General features: G+C 54.9%; 6 protein-coding genes across 6 annotated transcripts, besides 7 other annotated features; 2 read left to right on the forward strand and 4 right to left on the reverse strand.

Moving 5' to 3' along the window:
• Nucleotides 1-210: 210 nt before the first annotated feature.
• On the reverse strand, nucleotides 211-1,653 carry EKO05_0004403 (mRNA splicing protein; the record flags this gene model as incomplete). The annotated part of the gene is made up of 1 exon (XM_038945574.1): nucleotides 211-1,653. One exon carries the CDS (start codon nucleotides 1,651-1,653, stop codon nucleotides 211-213), a length of 1,443 nt encoding a protein of 480 aa, XP_038800201.1.
• Nucleotides 1,654-1,968: 315 nt separating this feature from the next.
• Nucleotides 1,969-7,192, forward strand: EKO05_0004404 (DNA-directed DNA polymerase; the record flags this gene model as incomplete). The annotated part of the gene is made up of 2 exons (XM_038938921.1): nucleotides 1,969-2,209; nucleotides 2,259-7,192. The coding sequence occupies 2 exons, from the start codon at nucleotides 1,969-1,971 to the stop codon at nucleotides 7,190-7,192; spliced, it is 5,175 nt and encodes a 1,724-aa protein (XP_038800202.1).
• An 851-nt stretch (nucleotides 7,193-8,043) lies between these two features.
• On the reverse strand, nucleotides 8,044-10,429 carry EKO05_0004405 (DNA helicase; the record flags this gene model as incomplete). Its single annotated transcript, XM_038938711.2, has 5 exons — nucleotides 8,044-8,171; nucleotides 8,221-8,695; nucleotides 8,747-9,082; nucleotides 9,134-9,301; nucleotides 9,350-10,429. The coding sequence occupies 5 exons, from the start codon at nucleotides 10,427-10,429 to the stop codon at nucleotides 8,044-8,046; spliced, it is 2,187 nt and encodes a 728-aa protein (XP_038800203.2).
• Nucleotides 8,223-8,344: a mobile genetic element.
• A 741-nt stretch (nucleotides 10,430-11,170) lies between the features above and the next one.
• EKO05_0004406 (N-terminal methionine N(alpha)-acetyltransferase NatB) lies at nucleotides 11,171-13,093 on the reverse strand (the record flags this gene model as incomplete). The annotated part of the gene is made up of 1 exon (XM_038945575.1): nucleotides 11,171-13,093. The coding sequence occupies one exon, from the start codon at nucleotides 13,091-13,093 to the stop codon at nucleotides 11,171-11,173; it is 1,923 nt and encodes a 640-aa protein (XP_038800204.1).
• A 489-nt stretch (nucleotides 13,094-13,582) lies between these two features.
• Nucleotides 13,583-15,704, forward strand: EKO05_0004407 (uncharacterized protein; the record flags this gene model as incomplete). Its single annotated transcript, XM_038938764.1, has 2 exons — nucleotides 13,583-13,704; nucleotides 13,754-15,704. The coding sequence occupies 2 exons, from the start codon at nucleotides 13,583-13,585 to the stop codon at nucleotides 15,702-15,704; spliced, it is 2,073 nt and encodes a 690-aa protein (XP_038800205.1).
• Nucleotides 15,705-15,757: 53 nt separating this feature from the next.
• Nucleotides 15,758-15,803: a tandem repeat.
• Nucleotides 15,804-16,224: 421 nt separating this feature from the next.
• Nucleotides 16,225-16,309: a tandem repeat.
• A 228-nt stretch (nucleotides 16,310-16,537) lies between these two features.
• Nucleotides 16,538-16,573: a tandem repeat.
• Nucleotides 16,574-16,597: 24 nt separating this feature from the next.
• Nucleotides 16,598-16,630: a tandem repeat.
• A 255-nt stretch (nucleotides 16,631-16,885) lies between these two features.
• EKO05_0004408 (uncharacterized protein) lies at nucleotides 16,886-18,901 on the reverse strand (the record flags this gene model as incomplete). The annotated part of the gene is made up of 1 exon (XM_059636388.1): nucleotides 16,886-18,901. The coding sequence occupies one exon, from the start codon at nucleotides 18,899-18,901 to the stop codon at nucleotides 16,886-16,888; it is 2,016 nt and encodes a 671-aa protein (XP_059492371.1).
• Nucleotides 18,730-18,775: a tandem repeat.
• A 576-nt stretch (nucleotides 18,902-19,477) lies between the features above and the next one.
• Nucleotides 19,478-19,524: a tandem repeat.
• The last annotated feature ends 544 nt before the right edge of the window (nucleotides 19,525-20,068 follow it).

Genomic DNA, 20,068 nt, shown 5'->3' on the forward strand with positions numbered 1-20,068 from the left:
AAGACGGAAGCCTTGAACCCTAGCTGCATTACACCGATCAGCACTGCACTGTGCAGGACAACAGGACAACGCATTCGATCATCAGGGACTCTATGTCATTTCGCAGGCCGTTGCTGATATGCAGCCCTGGGTATAAGCGCCTTGCCAGCGCCACGCGATGCTAAGATAAAAAGTGAAGCTTTTCAATGACGGACTGGACGATGCATATGCTCATACTGCATCGGCCACATCTCCCTTGAGATAGGCAGCCATGGGGTCTGCTGCCATTGTGCGCTTCCGTCTGTACTCCTCCATCTCCTCCTCGTTGACGTCGTTGGTCATTTCAGCCATGGTCCGCTTGCGACTGGCCGAATCCTGCTTCGCTTTCTGGTCCCTCTCTGGGGCGTTAGGCACGTGCTCTTCGAGAGCTTCTTCTTCTTTCCATGCAATGGCTCTGGGCACTTCCTCCAAGTCGGCGCCAGTACGCATCTGTTCGGCTTTCTCGAAAGCCTCCCTGCCAGCCTCGCCTGTACAATAAGAGTTCTTGACCGTAGAGTGACAGCATGCAAAACCCCATTGGAAATCTGCCCACCAACTGCCCCAGACTGATGTGTGGTTTCCGGGGAAGATGTCCTCGGCGTACTTGGACTTGGCTTTGACTTTTGGTGCACCCTTTATGCCTCCTAGCTCGTCGTACTCGACATATTTCTCGTTTTCGGTAACGGCAATCTTGCGTATAGTCTCGTCGGTAAATTTCTCCTGTGTGCCGTACTTCTCCGCGAGGATCTTTGCCTTTGCCTTCCTCTGCTCCTCTGCTTCCGCTAATTCCTTCTTCCGCATGACTTCGCCGGACGTGGGGTTTGCCTGCAAATGTAGTTTGTTCTTGTCTCCACGCTCTTGCGTCTCCCAGGCATAGCGCTGCGCCCTCTCAAACTCTGCAGCATCGCCAGACGCACGCATGAACCCATCTTCTGCCACCAGCTGTGCTGCTTTGTCCGAGGTTGCGCCGCTGTCTACCATCGATCGTGTCTTGGGGTCGTATTTCGCCGAGTCCAGGTCGAGGTTCAGCAGGTACTTTGCGGTGTCTTCCCGTAATCGCAGGTTCCTTGTGGATGTTGCCTGTTTCCTCCCCATATCTGTCTCGGCATCATACTTGTCGCCCTCGTCCTCCTCATCCCCGGAGTTCTCATCGCCATCTGTGGCCTTCTTCTTCGTCTTCTTACGTAGCTCTTCCAGCTCGTTGTATTCTTCTATGACTTGGCTGAAGTCAGATGCATCGTAACCGTTCCATCGATCTCGCTTCGCATCCCAGCTTTGCTGAACGTCTTGAACGACTTCGTCCGCCTCGATTCGCTTGCCAGTGAACTTTGCGCCTGCTTTGCGTGGTCTACTGAGGCAATCCTTCTTCTTGTGGGTCATGGCTCCGCAGTTCTCACAGGCGCCTTTGCGGTACTTGGTGGCCGCCGGCCCAAGTTTTCTCCCGCGATCATACCAGGTCGAATCTTGCTCCTGCTTCTGCAAACGCTGATGTTCCAGGTAATCGTCGCCATTGTCATTGCCGTGCTCATCGATAGCATAGAATGGCTTCTTGGAGATGAAGGAAGGAATGTATTCGTTACGCTCTTTGGCTGCAGCGGAAATGTCCGGTTTCCTAGGTTCGCCGGGTGGCGCCATAATGGCTGCTAGAGAGGTTGGTTGGTTGGTGAGGGTGACGACTGCGCGCGCGGTGGTTCCAGCGAAGATGCGGCAAAGAGTGGAGAACCATCTGGTAGTTCTGTAGGGCTGCAGCGCCGAGCGTCACATGATGTCGCGTGGCAACAGACGCGTCGGGGCTTCTTGTTGATTTGCGTCGCGCCCAAGTCGACTTGTACTTCATTCCTGCGTTCGGCGAGAACTTGCATGAGGTCATGCTGGTCGACGTCAGATCTTCTCTACAGCCATGAGGCAGCTTCTTGCTTATAACAAGTCATCCTGCAACCCCGTGTCGTCATGGACACGTTCCGCTTCCGCCTGAATTGTATCGACAACTACCAGGCGACGCCGACAGATCTTGACCCCGTTTTGCGACGTGGTGTTGGCCCTTCGCAAAAGTCGCGTGAGGCATCGCCTCAAGTTCCGGTTATTCGCGCGTTTGGCGCAACTGAAACTGGGCAAAAAGTATGCGCGCATATTCATGGAGCGCTCCCGTACTTGTATCTTGAATACGTCGGCAGCTTGGAGAAGGATGCTGGTACGTCTCCCAACTTTCAGTAGCCTGGTTCGATCCTAAGAAAATGCAGTCAATACCTATATCCATTCCCTTCGAGCGTCGATCGACCACGCCCTCGCCTTGACCTACCGCCGGAATGCGAACGACGGGAAGTCGGTCTACGTTGGGCACATCTCGCTGGTTAAAGGCGTGCCGTTCTTTGGATATAATGTCGGATACAAGGTCTTTCTGAAGGTCTACATGCTCAATCCTATGCACATGACGCGCTTCGCCGACTTGCTGCACCAGGGAGCTATCTTGAACCGCGTATTTCAGCCCTACGAGAGCCATCTACAATACCTCTTGCAGTGGATGTGCGATTACAACTTGTTTGGGTGCGACTACATCAACTGTGCAAAGGTCCAATTCCGCGGTCCCGTTCCAGACAGCGACGAGATAGACGTCAAAACGCACAAGTGGCACGATGCGTCCATCGCAGAAGATTTCATCTCGGAAGACGACCAGTATCCTCGACAGAGCCATTGCACGCTAGAGGTAGACATTCGCGTGCAAGACATTTTGAACCGACACGAACTTCAATACCGACCGATCCACCATGACTTCTTGGAGCGTTCGAGTCAGATGCCGATGAACCTAAATGACAAGTATGTGCCATCGATGGCTGGACTGTGGAGAGACGAGACGCGTCGCCGGAAGCGGCAAATGGGTCTCAACGACACGGCGAGTAGCCCGTTCCCGGCAGAGGTGATGGTTTCTATGTCTGCAGATCCAAGGAATACGGACAGGGGCGGATGGATACATGAGGACGAGTATCGAGAGCTTGTCTCGAATCTGATCGAGGAGGAGAAGAAGCACAGAGACGAGGTGACTTTTGGTACCTTCGTCAAGGAGGTTCCTGGCCAAGAAGGACTCAGAACGACCGTGGAAAGCGTTGAAGACCTGTATCCAGAAAACCTCTCGATTCAGCAGATGAACAATGTTGATGAGCGAGAGCAAAACCAAGCGCTGGAGCCTATCAGTGCGGAAGTCAAGAGCACATTGACCCTGGTTAATGCCCTGCCTGGCGACAACGAGCTACCTCTTAATATTGAGCAACTTCCTGAGATACTCGGAGGGGATGCTGAGACAGATCAGGCAGAGCAAGATGGGCAGTCTGACACTGAGGAGCAGCAATCGTTTGATCCACTGACTATATCTCTTTTGCGACAGTCTGGTGGCGAAGAAACTTCAGACGATCATCTCGATGAGGGCATTGATCTTGTCGATCCCAGCGACGCAGGTAGTGTCGGCGACCCGAACAGTCCTTCCACAGTACGCAAGAGGAACCTTGAGCCAGGTCTAGAGTCGCCACACAAACGGCAGCGCATACTGAACGGTTCCCAGTCTAGTCCGAGGAAGGTGTCCTTTCATGAAAGGCTTGAAGGACGCAACTCCACAGGTACATCGCGAAAGAACCACAACGACGAGCTACCAAGGCCCAGTCAATCATCTCAAAGCAGCATTAAAGCTCATGGGCATGGAGGACCAACGACTATGTCGTTCCCCGTTGTGAAGAACTCAGATGCACCAGGAACGAAGTTACGGCTCAGTCAGTCAGGATACTCGAATTCTCAAGAAATGCCCAAGACACCTAGGCCTAAGCATCTCATGGTTGGAAGGACACTGATGACCCCTGTAACGCCATGGACACACCAGAAAACATCGCCAATAAGACCAAGCAGTAGCGACCCCAAAGTCGCTGCAGAGGCATTGTCGTTGACCGAGCGCCTGGTGAAATCGTTTCCGCATAAGCACCCTACGGTTTACTTCGGCACTCTTCCTCCCTCGTTAGATGTGGTCAATGACACCATGATGCACGCTGGGTTACCTCCTGTCATTTTCCAAGATGCCTATTACAGTGACGAGAAAGATGTGCCGGATCGAGCTCGTGAGTATGCGGGACGTGAGTTTAAGCTGCAAAGCACTACATTGCCATATCTGCCTGCGTTCGACCCGACCGGCACAAGCTCTGCGAACTTTGGTGAGCAGAAACCAATTGTGGTCGACAAAATCAAGGAAGACGCGAAGAACAGGACAAGGTCTCAACGGTGCAGCTTGCGAAACTGGGAGATTGCGCAGCCACCTCCGTCGTTCCGGGAAGTAGATGAATGGCTGCGACACGAGTCAACGAAAAACGCGCCCTCGAAACCCCCATCGAAGCGTAAAAAGACACAGACGCCTAGGCCAAGGAAAGTCAAATTTCTAGACCACCTCTCACAGATTGAAGGTCCTACACAGAAGGGTAAATATGGTTTCAAGTTCTCGCAACAGCAAAAGTCAACCAACGTCAGGCACGAAACTAAGTACATGAGCATCATGAGCCTGGAAGTGCATGTCAACTCACGAGGCGATCTTGTCCCAGACCCTGCCGAAGACGGTATTCAATCTATCTTTTGGACAATCCAAGGCGAAGAGAATGCAACGACAGATCGATCTCGTACAGGAGTGCTCTGCCTTTCAGAGGAGAACGGTATCGCTGAGCGCATAGCCAAGCAGGTATCGGTTGAAGTCGAGTACGAAGAAGACGAGCTTGACCTGATCAATCGAATTGTGGATATCGTTCGACAGTTCGATCCTGATATCCTTACTGGTTACGAAGTACACAACAGCTCATGGGGCTACCTTATCGAACGAGCGAGAATGAAGTTTGAGTACAATCTCTGCGACGAGATCAGCAGAATGAAATCACAGTCTCATGGCAGATTCGGTAAAGATGCAGATCGATGGGGCTTCACTCACACCTCAACCATTCGCGTCACTGGACGTCATATGATCAACATCTGGAGAGCCATGCGAGGAGAGTTGAATCTACTCCAATACACGATGGAGAACGTTGTTTTCCATCTCCTCCATAAGCGCATACCCCACTATCAGCATTCGGACCTCACCACCTGGTACCTCAGCACTAAGCCGCGAGATTTGTTCAAGGTACTAAATCATTTCCTGACCCGCATCCAGCTCAACCTCGACATCCTGAAAGCAAACGAAATCGTGCCGCGTACGAGCGAACAGGCACGTCTTCTGGGAGTCGACTTCTTCTCTGTCATTTCTCGAGGATCACAGTTCAAGGTCGAGTCTACCATGTTCCGCATCGCCAAACCCGAGAATTTTGTTCTCATCTCTCCGAGTCGCAAACAGGTCGGCCAGCAGAACGCTCTTGAATGTTTACCCCTAGTCATGGAGCCACAAAGCGCTTTCTACTCTAGCCCACTTGTGGTGTTGGATTTTCAATCACTGTACCCAAGTGTAATGATTGCGTACAATCTTTGTTACTCCACTTGTCTGGGACGCATCACAAGCTGGCGTGGCCGTAACAAGATGGGGTTCATGGACTTCAAGCGGGAGCCTCGACTATTGGAGCTGGTCAAGGACCACATTAACATCGCGCCCAACGGCATGATGTATGTCAAGCCCGAGATGCGAAAGTCACTCCTCGCAAAGATGTTGGGCGAGATTTTAGAAACTAGAGTCATGGTCAAGAGTGGAATGAAACAGGACAAGGATGACAGGACACTGCAGCAACTACTTCATAACAGACAGCTGGCATTAAAACTTCTAGCAAACGTCACTTACGGCTATACATCCGCCTCTTTCTCTGGCCGCATGCCTTGCTCCGAAATCGCAGACAGCATTGTTCAGACTGGACGCGAGACTCTTGAGAAAGCGATCGCACTCATCCACGCCACCGAGAAATGGGGAGCTGAAGTAGTATACGGCGACACCGACTCGCTCTTCATCTACCTCAAAGGCCGCACCCGCGACCAAGCCTTCACTATCGGCGAAGAAATCTCCAAAGCCATAACTGACGCCAACCCGCGACCTATCAAGCTTAAATTTGAGAAAGTGTACCACCCATGCGTGCTGCTTGCTAAAAAGCGCTACGTCGGCTTCAAGTACGAGCATCGCAACCAAGCTGAGCCCGACTTTGATGCCAAAGGCATTGAGACTGTCCGCCGCGACGGCACGCCCGCCGAGCAGAAGATCGAGGAACGAGCGTTGAAACTTCTCTTCCGCACCGCTGATCTGAGCCAAGTAAAGGCATATTTCCAAGAACAATGCACGAAGATCATGCAAGGGCGCATCTCAATTCAAGACTTTCTCTTCGCCAAAGAGGTAAAGTTAGGAACGTACTCAGACCGAGGCCCTCCTCCGCCCGGCGCCCTCATAGCAACGAAACGTATGCTCGCAGACCCGCGAACTGAACCACAATACGGTGAACGGATACCCTATGTCGTCACCACCGGCGCGCCGGGAGCCCGACTCATCGACCGTTGCGTGTCACCGGAAATGCTTCTATCGAACGAACATCTCGAGCTCGACGCCGAGTACTACATCAGCAAGAATCTCATCCCGCCACTCGAACGCATCTTCAACTTGGTCGGCGCAAACGTAAGACAGTGGTACGATGAGATGCCCAAAGTGCAGCGCATGCGCAACATCACCGTGCCATTGCCCTCTAGACCGAATCCCAACGTCGCTGGTGGGCAGACCTCGCTCAGGAAGACACTTGAGAGCTACATGAAGACTTCCTCTTGCCTCGTGTGTCGCGCAAAGCTGCCGCCCCCACCCACGTACCTGCCGGGTGTGGAACCAGATGCATTTGCCATGCTGCCACTGTGCGAGAAGTGTCTGCGAAGACCTGCACGGGCGCTCCTCAGCTTGAAACAGAGCATCTGGAAGCGCGAGGTCAGAGTCAAAGAGGTGGATATGGTTTGTCGGAGTTGTTCGGGGCTGGCGTGGGGTGAAGACATCAAATGCGACAGCCGAGACTGTCCTGTCTTCTACACCAGGGTGAGAGAGAGGAGCAAGTTGGCGGGGCTGAAGGCGGGAATTGGAAGCGTGGTGGAGGTGCTTGAAGACGGCATTGACGATGGACTGCCGGAGGTTGAGGTTGAGGGAAGTACGAAACAGGAGACCAGTAAAGAAACCAGCATCGGAGCTCTAAGTGAGGGTCTTGCTTGGTAAAGCAACACTAGAACTTAGCCGATCTCCAAGGTCCCACTACTCAGCTTACAACAACCGTTGATCCTCCTACCCATGATGGTCAATGTCCCCATTCCCCTCAACTCCGCTTCCTGCGGCCCAATACCCACTGCACCCTCGTCACCTATACATCGCTCTACTCATCCTGCTTAAGCACTCCACATCACCCACCCCACCCCTCAGCTTCTCGCCCCAGAAGCTATGCACGCACGTTGCATATCCTCATCTCAACAAACTTATCCTAACCCTTGTATCCTGTCCACCATGCCGCTACTTGCTGAATGCGATCAAAGACGCCCGTTGCGTCGACGAAGAGAACGTCTAGACTTGCTAGCCAGAGAGACGAGATGGCATGCAAGCAATTCGCAGTGTCTGTTTCGCTGGAGATGGCGGACATGGCGCGTTTTGTGAGCGCCATAGCGTCGTGTTGAAACGGCGTTGTCGCGGGGGTTGTCGATGCCGACAAGAAAAAGAAGGGAGGACAAAAGGGAACCTACTGAGGAGGTGACAAGTACTAGACATTGGACTCGTGGGGATGAGCATGCGGTACTGGTTCAGTGGGTAGTACCGACTTATGCTGATGTAGTGGCTCGCCCTTCTATGAACGAACTGAACGAGAGTTGTTACGGGGAGAATGCGTGGATTTTGAGGTGAGCAAGGCTGTAGTGGCTGGGGGTATCACGAAACGACATGCGAGACGATATATACAAAGGTTGCAATCCAAACAAGTCAATCTCGCGTGGCTGCCGATCTAGTTATCATCAGGAGCTGCAATAGCTTTTCAAGCTTCTGGTGTTGGGAGACCGCTGGGTGGGTTTCGCCTTGTGAACGATCTATGGCTCGGGCTTCTTTTTGATCACGTGTTTCTCCATGAACTCCTTGACTTGGGCGTTTGCGCCACCTAGGTCGAAGCGTGGTAGTGCAGTTACGGTCAGGCCCTTTAGAGATCGTGCTCTGCTTACTATGCGGATTGTCAGTCGATGTCTAATGAGTCTTTGAGGAAGACTTACGAGCAACGTAGATCTGACTTGGTTCAAAGGCTCGCGCAAGATCAACCGTAACGCGGTCAAGCGTCATGCCCTGAGACTTGTGCACGGTGATTGCATAGCCTGCAGTAAGAGGGATCTGCGTTCTTGACAGCTTGCAGTACGGCTCGTAGTTTCCGAGCAAATTCACCGTGCAGTCAGCGAATATGGTTCGGGTAACGCCGTTTGTGAACTGCACGACGGGCCAAGGCTGGTGTCCGTTTACGTCGCCAAAAGCCTTGATTTGCGCTTCGCGGTACGCGGCGTGGTCGCCGCGCAAGTCTCCGCCTTCGTTTTTCTTGACTGGCACCTTCGGTAGGTCTTTCTCGTCGTAAGGCTTGAATTCGACGATCTTGCCCTGAGCGCCGTTCACGAGGCCCACAGCAGGGTCAAGGTTCGCTTGCAGTACTACTCGCTGGTCTTGTTTCAGTTGCACTTGTGTGTCGAAACGATGCTCTTTCTGTGCCGCAATGTTAGATGAATGTGCTCTCTCAATGGATGGTCAACCCACAAGTGTTGATAGACTGCCATCAGGCAGTCGATAGGTGTTCTTTTCGAGAGTCTTATCGCTTCTGTGATTACCAGGCCAATAGAAGTCGTCGACGCACTTGTATATGCGAGCTGCTGATTGTATCTTGGCAATGTTCTCGCTGTTGACTCGGTCAACATCGAAGCGTCGAGCGAACAACATAATAGCGCCTTCAGTCTCGGACGTGTGGTTCAGAAGAACGTTTGCGTGTGGCTTCAAGATCTTGCCGTCGGTCCGTATGCGGTTGAGGATACTCTTGAACATCATGTCTGATTGTCTGTGAATTTGAGTGAGATTTACATGCTTAAAGTTGCATTTCTGTATCGGTTAGTGCTCAGTGCGTACAGTTGTGCAGCGTAATACACATACTTCCCAAGCATGGCTCCGAAACGCCCACATATCAATATCGTAGAACACATCTTCCCGGCAGTCCCTGTTCTCGCACTTGTATTCCTTGGGGCTGTTATTATTGTCTTTTTCCAATTCCCACCCGCACATGCAGTGAGTGAATGGTTTTACGGGGGCAAGTTGGTAGAACTATGTCGGTCAGTCAACGCTGGCCTGCTTATATTTGTGTGCACTTACGTCTCCAGTGACAACTAGTTGCACCCCGCCAAAGGCACCTCCAGAATACTTCTCCCCTCTCGAAGCTTTCATAATCATGTTCAAACGCTCGAACTGAAGGTTCTCGATCATGCTGATCTCATCAATTACCAATACGTCTGTTTCATCAAATTTCTTCCAGCTTTCTTTACCCCGAGAGTTCTCCATGAGTTTGTCAATACCCAGCTTCATGCTGTCGGGCGTCCACCCTGCAAAGCTCCAGGTTGTTTGGCCGCCTACGTTGAGAGCCGCCAAATTTGTTGGCGCAACAATCCTGACTCTTTTGCCTTTTTCTTCTAGCTGTCTGACAAACGCCTTGAGGATTGTGCTCTTGCCACATCCTGCAGAGCCAGTATAGAAGACATTGTGGCCCTGCACAATCAGGTCTACAACCTGTTGCTGCTCCGGAACAAGCTTGGGTCCATCGTCCAGCGGGACAAAGTTCTGATCTATCTCTGCCAGGTTCTGTTCCATCTGCGGATATAGCATCCTCATCTGCTGTAGCGATAGTGGTTCTGATGGAATCGTTTCATAACTCGTTGGTTCATACTCTGAAAAGCTTGCTGTATGTGCTCTCGGTCCAGAAGATCGCGTAGACGAGGGCAATTCGAACACCCGGCCGGGCTGGTGGCTCGGGATCAGCCCAGAGAGCTTCTCGACATGCTCTCTGTACTTATCGATATATGCCAACGCCTCCTGTTCAGTCTTAAACTTCTTGTGCTTTGCGCCTGGAAATCCTCTGGTCAACGCTTCCACTGTCGACCAGTCCTTGTAGACCCCAGGATTACGTCCAACGGCTACCGCGTAGAATCTTATCTTTTTAGGTCCGACATCTGTTGACTCGGTGAGCATCTTTGTGGTCTCTTGTCTAGAAGAGCCGTCGTAGCTCTTGGATTTGGCCGGTTTTATCCCTTCCTCATTTGCTGTTTTCCTGCGTTTTGGCTCCGGCTCAGGACTCGACAATATCTCAAACGGAGCACGCTGTGTACCGAGTGGAGGACCAGAAGCTTGCGCAAAGCTTTTAAGAAAAGCTTGACTGGATCCAGGCGGCTCATTGTCCATGCTGGTAGTAGCCGGCTTTACAGTCATGGATAACTCTTGTAGAAGATCAGGCTCAAAGTGCAATGCGCGTGTTCTCCTCTGGTGAACCTGGATCGCGGAGCCGCTCGGGATGTTTGCGGGGTTGCAAGCAGGGTTCGTCGTTGAACCATTCTGATTTTCGCGACGCTGTATGTACTACGCTGCGCCTGGAAGACACAGAGGCTCTTGAGGTTCGTACACTGGTGGTGCCGTTCGGTGTGTAGGTCGATATAGATGTGTACCACGTTGGACTCGCTCGTTTTGTATCAAATCTTCATTTGAGTATACATGGTTTGCGCCATAGTAAAATGCGTCCTGCTCCCGCTTCAAAGGCTGATAAGGTATCCAAGGTGTCGTGTCTGATGTTGCTGGAGCTGCATGATGGTCGTTCCTAGGTCGCCAAGAGTCACGAGCGCCAGAAAGAGGGCTGGGTTGCAGGTCTCGATGATAGGGCACCACGTCTTCGCGAGAGCTCATTGCGCCCAACAGCCAATAATATAAAATACTATATAGCGGAGAGCTTCAAGCATCAAAAGCAAAAAGGACACGATTGAGCTTAGAATCGCAGCCTATCACTACGCCCGGCGTGTTAACGAAGAGCGGTTGCCTCGCGTAGACGCGTGGGACGCACGCTACTTTAGCTCCCGGAGAAGGGCCGGCGGATGGTTATGATCAGACTTTTGACACCTGATTATTTGGTCTGAAATCTCTATAGGGTATATATCACGTTTCTTTTTCGATCGCTGCGGCTACAGCATTGAGATCGATGGGATCTGCCTCCTCCGTCTTCCTCTTCTTGCCTCCTGCCTTTGATCTTCCATGTCCCAGCCATCCCTGCTTCGCGGTGATAGGTTGTAGGAAACCGTCTATATGAACCCCGCCATGCGTTCTCTCTTCGTTATCCGAATCGTTGGATCGAGGGTCATAGCCGTGGATCCTCCTACAGTGCTCAATTACTCGATACGACATTGCAAAGTCCTTGCGATGTCCGTAGCAGTCAGTGTGTGGACAGCGTATTGCGCCTGGTTGGAAGTATGGCCGCTTCGTGGAGCGAGGTGCACCGATGGTGGGCTTGCTCGGAGCTGGAATGGTGGATGGTGTAAAATTGACCGGGTCGGCGGGGAGTTTCGTTGCAAGATCTTCATGCAAGGGCGTGAACGACATGCTTTCTCCGAACAAAGCTGAGCAACGCTGCGCGGTCCGAGCGAGCGCTTGTTGATTCCAGCCTTTCACAGCTGCAATCCCGAGAACTTCGCTCCAGTCCATAAGGCCTGCTCGCGACCAGTCGCGGGTGTTCGACACGTCCTCGTCCATTGTGCTCTCCGACCTGCTTCGCTTCCGACGAAGTGTTGGGCTACGAGACGCGTTCAACTCTAGTCCGTCTTTGTTGCCAAACCGAGCGCCGTAATCAGAAGCCGAGTCGCTGTCTTCAGACTGCACTTTAGGTTTCGAAGCCTTCTTCGTAGACCTTGGAGCACGACTGGCGCGACTGGAAGAGGGTCGTGAGGATTGCCGGGTAACAGGTTTACTCCGGGGCGCACTCTTAGCTCGAGATTGGGACCTGGATCGAGACTCTCGCTCGGTAATTTCTGCGTCTGTTGTGAACTCACTCTGAGACGACCCTTCACCGAACCCCCCACGTCCGAAGTGGTTCAGACGAGTCCGCTGCAACGCTAGCGCAACGTCATCCAGTTTGTCGAGCATAGAAGCGACCATCGGCTGCAAGAGTCTATGGGCCTTCGTGTCGTCCGCAAGAATGGCCGGCTTGATAGTCAGCTCAGGCTGAGGTTTCCTCCCACGCTTCACTCCATGTCCTCCAGCCACATCTTCGTCTCCACTGCCATTTTTCATGTCGATATCAGAGTGAATGCTCTGTGGTTTAGATGTTGCTCTTGACCGCGCTCTCTTCTTTGCATCTGGCTGGCCTTCATCTTGCCAATCCTTTTTGTGCCAGCTATGCTTTGCTAACCGGAGGAATACGCCCAGCATCTCTTCTTTCAGCTCTGTTCCGGGGTCTTGCGCTCCACCACCGCCAATCACCCATTCGTTCTCTTCCGGATCGACTGCAGCCCTTCTAAATCCGTTGTTGAGCGTGTAGAGCGAAGTTGGGGGCAATGGCCACGCCGTCCAGTCCTTTGCGGGAACCAGCTCCGTCTGCAGCTGCCCTGCGGCGTCTGTGTATTGCAGTTCCTTCCCTTCCTTCAGCCAAGCGTCCTTGTTCTGCCAGTTGTTGAGGGTCGAAAGCTCCGTGGCAGGCTTGCGCACGCGGCGCTTCAAAGCATGCGCATTGTAGAGGTGGGCGGCAAGGTCGGTGTCTTGGAGCTGCTGGAGCGATTCGGCGATCTGGCGATCTGCTGCGGTGTAGCCTTTCCACGTCTGCGGTGGCCCTTTGAACCGGTTCGGTCGTTCCGGTTCATCATCGTCAGACTCTTCGCTGTCTGCATCGTTTCCGGCCAAGTCCCGCGCGAATTCTTCGATTTCAACATCGTGAGCACCATGTGCGGTGTTCACGGCTTGCGCGCTTGGAGGACTACGCAAGCTAGGTCTGAGTGGTGACGGCGCGATGGGCGATGGTGGTTGATCGGACCCGGATTCATATTCAGATTCGGTTGGCGGCGCGCTGCTGTCACCACCAAACAACGACATCTGGATTGTTGTAGATGTCAAATGCAGGTATGACTCGTCTTGTTGCTGTGCAGTTTCGTTTGTCCATGGCTTGGTCAAGGACAAAGTCTCGGTGAACCTCGCAATGTTCCGTGTGGGGTGTTACGGAAACGCGAAAGCACGTGCCCTACCCTCGTTGTGTTAAACTCGTGCTCCACGACTCTTGGAAGCTCTACGGTACAGCAGCTGAGCTTGTCGAAAACAGGGTCTGACATCTGCGCTTCTCATGCATTTGCTGAAAGCAGCAGATCGCGCAGTAAATCCAATTCCTGCAGCTCATGGTCCAGATTGCCGCATTTAGCGCAGCTAGGTACGTCATGGGTCATTTCGACCACACTGACACGGCACACGACAGCTTGGTTGTCTTGCGCTTGACCCAGGCACCCTGCCCGGCTGTTTTTATGCACTACACTCACAAAGACAACATGCCTCCACGTTCTTTTGTGTTGGGCACCTCGAAACACTGCCAACATGAACGATCCAGGTCTAGATAAGTCCGCATCGCAGGCGGCCGAAGATGTCGAGGCAAACAACACCTTTGAGCAAGATAGAGAGCAGGCTGAAGAAGAAGAGCAGGAGTTTTTGAAACCTGGGTGCGCCTGTCCTCCGCCTCTACAACGAAACCCCAACTCATCTCTCTAGTCGATGGTGGTTTGCATCTACAGCATGTCCACTCATAGCAGGCACTTTTGGGCCCATGGCAAACGCGTTCAGCATCTGCGCGCTTCCTGAGAAGTGGAGAGTGTACATCCCGCCAGGGGGCGACGAAGGCCATGGGCTCACGGTTGAGGATCCGAAGTGGCTGATCGCCATCAACTCCGTATCGCTGGTGTTCGCACTCACCGCCAATCTGTTTCTCCTGTTGAACATGGCTCGGAGAGTTTCCTTTGCTGTTGCACAGCCAATCACCTTGGTTGGGTTCTACACAGCGTCTTTACTCCTGATGGCTCTTGTTGGTGTTGCATCGTCCGCGGTGTTTCGGATAGAACCACGACGGGAACATGCTCTCAGCCAGGCCTACTACTACGCCATGATTGCAGCTGGACTCTACTTCATCATCGCGACGCTCATGCTGCTCACCATCTACGGCGCATACAAGGGTCGTTACCCCAAGGAGTTCAGGCTTTCTCCCAGCCAGCGGACACTCATGCTACAGACCATCGGTTTCATGTTTTACCTGCTCTTGGGTGCCGTGGTGTTTGCACAAGTGGAAGGCTGGAGCTTCTTGGATGGCGTGTTCTACGCAGATTTTACCCTGCTCACCGTTGGCATAGGAGGCGAATTTGTTCCCGCTACCCACACTGCCCGCTCGCTATTGTTCCCTTACGCCATGGGTGGGCTCGTCACTGTCGGTCTAGTCATCGGATCCATACGATCCTTGATTCTCGAACACGGGAAACAAAAGATGGCGGCCCGTTTTACCGAAATCAAGAGGGAGAGGGTTCTCGCATCCTACAACGACAAAACGAGGACGATTAAACTGGGCTGGTTCTCAAACATGGAGTACTTTCAGAAAGGACTCTCCGAATCTCAAAAGAGAGAGCAGGAGTTCCGCGTCATGCGAAGGATACAGGAGATCTCCGAAAAGAACCGACGGTACACATCGTTAGCCATCTCGTCCATCGCGGCGATGCTGCTGTGGTTTCTTGGAGCTTTGGTCTTTATGTTCGCCGAGAAACCGCAGGGCTGGACCTACTTCTCGGCTCTGTATTTTGCATACACCTCGCTGCTGACTATCGGGTACGGTGACCTCGTACCGCAGTCTAATGCCGGCAAAGCCTTCTTCGTGTTCTGGAGTTTGCTGGCCGTACCAACACTGACCATTCTCATCAGCAACATGGGCGACACTATTATCAAAGAATTCAAAGACTTTACCATCTGGGTCGGCTCTTTGACGCTCCTGCCAGACGAGGAAGGACTCATGTCGACTCTGCGACTCGGTGCAAAGCGAATGAGGAAAGTGTATCGAGAAGAGTCTCAAGAGGCCGATCAGGGTGCATCCGTACGGCACATGATGGACAGACTACGAGGTCACCTGGAAGAGGAGGAACTTGGGCTAGCAGAAGAAGCTGGCGAACATGGCGACAAACTAATGCGCGACGTCCACTTCTACCATTTCATCTTGTCCAAGGAGATCAGGCAGCTGATGAAGGACGTCGACGCATCGCCTCCACGGCAGTACAGCTACGCCGAGTGGTCGTACTATCTCCGTCTGCTCGGACAGGATGAGAGCGACCCTTCGTTCCACCGCCGAGCTCAGGTCCACCACATGCACAGCAACCACTCAGCGCCCGACCTCGGCACCGCAGACGACGGCGAAGAGCAAGCGTGGAGCTGGCTGGGCATCCGCAGCCCGCTCATGGGCAACGCAAGCGAGGCGCAGTGGCTCCTCCGGAGACTGTCTGCGCGGCTCGAGATGGAACTGCGAAAGATGAGCAACCCGGACCGTAAGCAGAGAAAATCACCACCGCCAATTTCAATGGACGAGCTGAGGAACAGGAAAGATGCGGACGGTGGTACTGCAGAATCCTCAGGGAGGACATTCAACGCTGCCGAAGCCAGACGACGGGCGCGCAAGGGCATTGATCCGTGAGGTAGCTAGTAAACGCGCATCTATCAATCCAAGACGCAAGAAAATCGCATGTACCTCACCACCTTCCTCACCACCTTCCCCATCCCCATCCCCACCCCACCGCAGAGCTAAACCCAGCAACGGACAGAGCGCCAGGGACGTAGCCAGCCAAGGAGAGCCGCTGATCATCCACCCCACCACGCGCGGGCGACGAAAAGGGCAGTGCGTGAATCCGAATCTCACACTTCCCCCTTCACGTCAATGTGGTGCAGGCTCCATGGTATGGAGAATCAGGACTAAGGTGGAGTTTGAGTTGGAGAGACGAGGAAAGAGGAATTATGTGCATAGCCCCGAACTAGGGAAGAGAGAGAGAGAGAGTTTGAGTTGGAGAGAGGAGGCGATGAAGCTGCGCATTGGGGTTCATTCAGGGTGTGGTGAGGTTGGGAGGGTTGGGGCTGGTGGCGGGGGTGTGTGTGCATTTAGGGAGGTGGAAGGGAGAGAAGGGGGAGGAGATGCTAGATGTCTATCGTGAGTTACGGATTCACATCATGATCAAGTCATCACATCACAACACAACACAACACGTCACTTCACTCCACTCACTCCACTCACTCACTCCATCCATCCCCACTGATTCCACGCGTAGATGGCACAATTTCAAAGCATTGACCATTCGCATTCCGATTACTTCATCGTTAACCTAGTCCTCTTCTTCCTCCCAACTGAAAACACCCACCCGATTTTCCCTCCTTGAACCAAGAAAAAACAAAATTCCAGCATGCCAGACACGGCTTGGAATCCGCAACGCAATGCAAAGCAGCGGCGCGGTAGCAAGTACTAATACAGGGGAGCTGATGCGCTATGCCAATACCAATGACAATGCTAATGCCGACGCGAGGTGTGATGCGAGACTGAAAAAAAAAAAAAAAAAAAAAAAAAGACGAAAAGAGCTAAACATAAACGAACATCTCGAAGGATATCGCGGAGAAGGGTATTGAGTGCGAAAGCAGCGCGGAAAAGTAGCAAATGGCAGGTATTAGATGAATGCATGGATGGCTGGTTGTGCGGATACAGTAAGATAAAGACATGTGGCGGGAAGTATGCGCGCGGTAAGATGTATGACAAAACGGTACCGAGGCAGAATAAATTCCTCATCCGTGTACGTGGAGTGGTTCAAGGAAGCGAGGTTGAGGGGGAGACGCCTAGAAGAGTCTGCCTCGACTGGTAATGCTCGCCCTGCTCGTCGGACTCGCCCTGCTCCTCTCATCCTCCTCGGGCACGTCGCTCAGGCGCGTTGGATGGTGGTGTCTCATGCCGATCCATTCGTCACCGTACCCGTCGCCGCTGTAGTCGGGCACCGGCGGCTGAGCCATCGCGTAGCCCTGCCCGTGTGGGCTGCCCTGCTCGGCGTCTGTAGTCGCGTAATGACTCGGGGGGTTGGCGGCAGAGCCGTAGCGCTGCAGGTGTTCCAGCTCCCGTCGACGATCTTCGCTGACGTCGTATTCGTCAGACATGGGCGATTGGAGAGAGCGGAAGGGCACGCGGTGACCGGAGTCGTCGAGAATGTAATCTCCTCGACTGTCGATGGCGTACTCTTCGTCGCCGTCGTCGGTTTCGTCCGCTTGCGATGTGACGTAGGACTGTGAATCCTCGGCCATGCTGTTGGTGGGTCGGCCTTCGTGGAGGTAGGATTCGGGCTGTTGGTAGAAGGCTTCTGGGTGCGAGGTCGCGGGCTGCACAGGGGCTTGCTGGCCGCGCTGTGAGGGCATGGGGTACTGGACGACAGGACCAGGGGCGATGGGGTGGGCGGCAATCTGGCTGGAGCTGACTGGCTGAGACGATGACGCGGCACCGGACGGTACATATGCGCCTTGAGAGAGGTTGGAGATGTCCTGCTCGCGATGGCCGTGGCGGGCTTCGGTGAACGGGTCCGTGTCTGTGGGCGACTGCGCGTCCTCGTACGAGTAGTGTTGCTCGATGTTACTGCTGCTCTGAGCGCCAGCGTATGCATCGTCACCGGGAGACCTCGCCGCGCTGCCCATCCCTTGCGCTGTGGGCACGACTTGCACGCCGCCAACCAACGTGGGTTGGCCTTCGCGCAGCGAGAAAGTGCGGTCGCGTTCTTCCTGCTCCCGTCTCCCCAGCTCTTCCCACGCCCGTCGAGCTTCCTCTTTGGAAATCTGCAGTTCGCGCTTCATCTCGGACACTGCACGCTCAGCGTTCTTCTTCTCGGTAGCCATGCGCTCCATGTTGACTTCGGCCGTCATCCTTGCTTCGCGCTCGCCTTTCAGGGTCGCTTCGAAGGAGGCCTCGCGCTCCTGGGCCTTCTCTTGGTCTTGTCGATGCTCGTAGAACCATCTCTGGAACTTGCGTTCGGACGATGCGCGCAGACGCTGGAGTTCGACTACGGCATGAAATAGGTTGGCACCAGCGGCGGACAGGTCGGTGATCTGGCGTGACATCTGCTGTGCCAGGGGCTCTCGGCGAACTTCGTCGGTGTTCTGCTCGAGCCTCCGTATCCAGTAAGAGGTAAGGCCTTCCCAGTGGGAGGAGAGCGTCTCCCAGCGTTCAAAGGCATGGGGGAAGTTGGACGTGGTCGAGTCGCGAAGCTGAGTCTGCGAAGCGTCTGGCAGTGGCGCCGGACGCGGTGGTGGTGCTGTCGATGGCCCAGCTTGCGCAGACGCCGAAGCACCTGACGGGCGGCGTGCGTGTGTGCGGTCGCCTGACGGTTGCCGTCTCTCGCCAGTGGACACAGGCGCCGTCTGTGCGGGACGAGGCTGTTGCGGGGCCTGCGAGTTTGCTCTGGAGCGTGGTTGCTGTGCGCCTGGCGCGGCGTCTTGCGGGCGGCTCGAGGGTGGCAGCATGCCGTCTGGCTGGCGGGGAGCGCCGGTGGATGGGTAGCGGACGTGTTGGTCGCCAGATCGCGAGGGAGGGTGCTGGGGCTGTCTCGGTTGCCCGGGCTCAGCAAGGGGGTTGGTGGCAGCTACGCCAGCAACGGCTTGGGCTCTCCGCTCGACGCTTCGGCGGCGCTCTTCGTCGGCCTTGCGCTGCTCTTCGGCCTCGGTCTGCTGCCTGCGTGCTGCTTCTCGCTGGCGTCGCTCGTTCATGATCATCTGCGGGGTGCGTATGTTGGAGCGGTCGGCGTGGGTGACGGGCGTGGGACCGGCGGTGGTGCGCGCGCCGTTGTTGGCAGGACGGCTGGCCATGAGGTCGGCCATGGCAGCGTTCTCCTCGACCGTGTCCGGGGTGAAGGCGTAGGGGGCGCGAAGGGCCTCCTCGAGCACGAAGCGGATGGCCGAGGCGGTGCGTCGCGAGATGCGCAGGGCTGGATGGGGGTCGAAGAGGGCCGGGTCGCGTGACTGGGCGGCTGGGCGAGGGCGAGGGCGAGGGCCGTCAGAGAAGCGCACGAGGCGCTGTTGCTGCTGAGCAGGGTCGACGGAGCGGGCGCGCTCGTGCTGGTCGAAGTTGGGGGTGCGGCGCAGGCTGTGGGCGGCGCTGCCAGACGAGCTTGAGGGGCGCTCGTGGTCGCGGTGGGCGGGGTGGGAGTCGTCGGGGTGCTGCTGGCGTAGCTGGAGCGAAGTCCGGTAGGGTTCGTGGCGGTGGTGGGGGGTCGTGGTCTCGTTAGGGCGTGGGTGGTGGGAGGGCAGCAGGTTGGCGGGCGCGAGCTCGGGGGGGCCGGCCGACGTCAACGCGAAGCTGGAGGACGTGATGCAGTGGCAATGGGCGCAAAAGCCTGCTCAGACAGGGCGTGACTCGCAGGCGCAGGGGCACCTGCCGGGTCGCGGAGAGTGCCCGGCGGTTGGGGTGGTGGTGGGCGTCGAGAGCGTGGTGGGCGTGGTGGGCGCGCGATAGAGCAGCGGTGGAGCTGCTGCTTATAGTGGCAGGTGCAGCGGCGGTCGCAATGGCTGGGGTGCAGCGTGTCAGTGAGAGAAGAGGGGGAGAGCGCTGCAGTGGAGCCATGGCAGCCGGTCGCGCCTGCATCGACGGCGACGGGCGCTGCACGGGGGTGGTTGGAGGCGCGAATTGGGGGGGGCTGAGCTGATGGAGGTGGCTGGTACCTCGAGAGCTTCCCTTACAGCGCATCACTCACCGACACTTGACTCCCAATGCTCGTGCACCTGGGAAGACGTCGTAATTATGCGCTGGAGGTCCGGTGCCGTTGCCCTGGTTGATACGTCACCGTCGAGCCGTCGAGCCGTCGAGCTGTCGTCGAGCGCGCTTCCAGCCCCAGCACACGGCTGCGCGGCCTTGATCGATGCGCAGCGCGAGGAACAAATGTCGAGGACGAAGAGCGAGGGACAGCTGGGCGTCTGCGCTTAGCACCTGCATGTTCCAGCAGCGTGTGCAGGCCGTTTGAATCCCAAGCCGTGGAAAGCAGCGTCGTC

The sequence above is a fragment of the Ascochyta rabiei genome, chromosome 6 (assembly GCF_004011695.2).
Source record: "Ascochyta rabiei chromosome 6, complete sequence".
Taxonomy (NCBI): Eukaryota; Fungi; Ascomycota; class Dothideomycetes; order Pleosporales; family Didymellaceae; genus Ascochyta; species Ascochyta rabiei.